Below are 3104 nucleotides of genomic sequence, written 5' to 3'. Positions count from 1 at the left end.
AGTTAGCTGTTAATCTTTTTCAGGGCAGTACGAGCGATGAATGAAGCTTTGAAGCAGAATCGCCTCTCAAAAGAGCAAGGGGATGATGGTTCTTCTCCTAGCTCTCCAAATGACAGAACCGATGGCTCCCATCTCCAAAAAAATGTACGTTAAGCTTATTAACATATATACATCATTGGAATATTTTGAGAAATTTGGTTATGCTGTTGCAGCCCAATTTTTGTTGTTAGTTTCGCTTCTATGTTTACAAGCTCTTGTAAACATAGAAGCGAAACTACTGAAAACAAAAAAAAACTTGGGCTGCAACAGCAATTTATGTCTCTTTTCTCATCGACTAAGTTGAAATAGGACGATATGAAAGAGAAATCCTAAGGAAATTCCTAGGGAAATTCTGTGTTGTGATCCGTAGGAAATCAAATTTTTCGTTTCAACAACAAGGACAATAATGAACTTTAAGTGGATTGCAACATACTTAAATTATGATTCTTGGAAACGATCACTCAGTTTAGATAACGACTTGTGAAATTTGTTGCTTAACTAGACTTTTCTGCTTCTAGGCCTCTGGTTTTCATCTTGATGCCCATGACCAAGTTTCTGGTGGAAGGTCGACACTTTCAAGGGAACCACTAGATCCGCAGAAGGCAATCTCACTACCATCTTCTCCCCAGAACTACCGAAGCCAATATGAACAAAGTGGATCGTCAAATCGTAATATAAGCCACATATGGGATAAAGTATTGGGATCTCCCATGTTCCAGAATAAACCATTATTACCATATGAAGAATGGAACATAGACTTCTCCGAATTGACTGTTGGGACACGTGTCGGAATTGGTAAGGAACTTTAGCTCAATGGTTATGTATTGGGTTTTTGCGTTCTTGTCGAATTGTTGGCCATAAATTTCCTGAAAAGAAAACTGAATCGCCGATCAATTCTGTAATTTTTGTCATCAAAAGTTTTTTAATTAATAGTAGCATTTGAACTAAAACTTCTTTGTTAAATTTGTCCAGGATTTTTTGGAGAAGTCTTCCGTGGGATCTGGAACGGAACAGATGTCGCGATCAAAGTGTTCCTTGAGCAAGACCTTACTGCTGAGAACATGGAGGATTTCTGCAATGAGATATCAATTCTTAGGTATGTCAATAGGCTTTCTCTGTTTTACTCAAATTTAGCAATAACATCTTGACTTGTCTTCTGACTTTCTTTCCTGTATTCTCTTTCTGCGTCCAATGACTACCAGCCGACTTAGACATCCCAATGGTACTCATCTATCTCTATGAATTTCCAATGTAAGATTTTAGTATATGGTTTCATTAACGCAGGATCTTCGTCCTTGTGTAGTTATACTGTTCCTTGGAGCATGCACAAAGCCTCCACGATTGTCACTGATCACTGAGTACATGGAAATGGGATCTTTGTATTATTTGCTCCACTCGAGTGGACAAAAAAAGAGGTTAAGCTGGCGGAGGAAGCTAAAGATGCTGCGTGACATTTGCCGGTAATTTCATCTTCCATACAAAACCGTGTATTCTTCTTTTCAATATAATATGTGGTACTTTTTTTTGTTGATGAAAAGATAATATGTGGTAATAATGTGGTAAATATTGGTTTGACGAGAAGGCAGTAACACACTTCCAAATAGGACCTGGAATTGTGTCTCGATGAGAATGTTTCGTAAATCATTTGTTGTATCAATAAACAGCGTTTAACTTGTAAAATGTTGCTAGGGGATTGATGTGCATACACCGGATGGGGATAGTACACCGAGATATAAAGAGTGCAAACTGTCTTTTGAGCAACAAATGGACTGTCAAGATCTGTGATTTTGGGCTCTCGAGAATAATGACAGGCACAACAATGAGAGACACAGTCTCTGCAGGAACTCCGGAGTGGATGGCTCCTGAACTTATCCGCAATGAGCCCTTCTCAGAAAAGTGCGATATCTTCAGCTTAGGTGTAATAATGTGGGAACTCTGCACTTTATCCAGACCTTGGGAAGGAGTACCGCCTGAGCGGGTAACATTACTGAACAAAAAGAGGACTCCTTAGTGAGACATTTATAGATATACATATATGTAATAAGTTTCTACATATTTTATCAGGTTGTTTATGCTATTGCTTACGAGGGAGCTCGGCTTGACATTCCTGAAGGACCACTGGGAAAGCTTATTGCAGGTCTTGTGACTCCTCATTGTTCCTGAATCTTGGTTTGGGTTAATGGAATATTATTTTCTGATGATGTGTTGTCTCTTGTTTTGTAGATTGTTGGACAGAACCGGAACAAAGACCGAGTTGCAATGAGATACTCTCTCGTTTGTTGGATTGCGAGTATTCGCTTTGCTAACTTCTCTCAAGTTTGTTGGATTGCGAGTATTCGCTTTGCTAACTTCTCTCAATCTTCTTCCTTCTGTGAATATAAACTTTGCAGTAAGAGAGCTTTTTTTTTTGTTTGTTTTGAATATTGTTGGCTTTTCTTCTCTGAGTTTGTACAAAAAAAACTTTGGCGCTTTCACATCCACAAAAGCTTTGTGGAACTCTTTTCCGTTTGATTATTCAAATTCGTAAAATCATAGCCTTTTAAACAAAAAAAAGAAAAAAAAAAAAAAAGGTAGGCTTGTGAATTTTACAAGAAGTGAGAAAACTAACTCATTCTTACACTTCAAATGTTCAAGCTTTCTAGTCTTTTCCCATTTCCTCTTTTACGTCATATTGGAAAATGGTTGTCAACTTGTGATGTTACTGTAAGCCCATAAGGTTTGTCCCCCTGCTTTGCATTTGCTATCTATAAAGGTTATAGACAAGAAAACCATGTTTCAATTTTCAAATATAATATAATTTGTCGTTTATATTCCGTTCCTTTAAGGCATAAACAAACAGATTTTTTTTATTTATTTATTGACTGATATCCATCATATTATCATATAATACTACTAAACTGTTCTGATTATTTCGTGCCACCATCCATTTAGTAATGTATCAATAGCTTACAAAAAAAAAATTATCGTCTAATGACTCGAATCGAATTCTACTTTACATTACTAGCATCTCATTGTAGTGTTAATTACCTTGATTTTTCCTTAAAATTTCACCATGCTATAAATTG

At 36.8% G+C, this 3104-nt stretch overlaps 1 protein-coding gene across 1 annotated transcript in view; it reads left to right on the top strand.

Moving 5' to 3' along the window:
• The window catches only part of LOC104792148 (serine/threonine-protein kinase EDR1), a gene marked incomplete at its 5' end in the record, with an annotated part of 6279 nt that extends 3514 nt beyond the window's left edge, over positions 1-2765 (top strand). Inside the window, 9 exon segments of the mRNA XM_019242813.1 lie at positions 24-144; positions 558-834; positions 1012-1135; positions 1242-1261; positions 1343-1499; positions 1729-2017; positions 2104-2176; positions 2263-2345; positions 2388-2765. Of these exon segments, the coding sequence (XP_019098358.1) occupies positions 24-144; positions 558-834; positions 1012-1135; positions 1242-1261; positions 1343-1499; positions 1729-2017; positions 2104-2176; positions 2263-2345 (1144 nt within the window).
• Positions 2766-3104: the final 339 nt, after the last annotated feature.

Source organism: Camelina sativa, unplaced genomic scaffold (genome assembly GCF_000633955.1).
Source record: "Camelina sativa cultivar DH55 unplaced genomic scaffold, Cs unpScaffold01186, whole genome shotgun sequence".
Taxonomy (NCBI): domain Eukaryota; kingdom Viridiplantae; phylum Streptophyta; class Magnoliopsida; order Brassicales; family Brassicaceae; genus Camelina; species Camelina sativa.
Note: the sequence above shows the minus strand (reverse complement) of the source record. Positions and strands in the feature narration are given on the sequence as shown.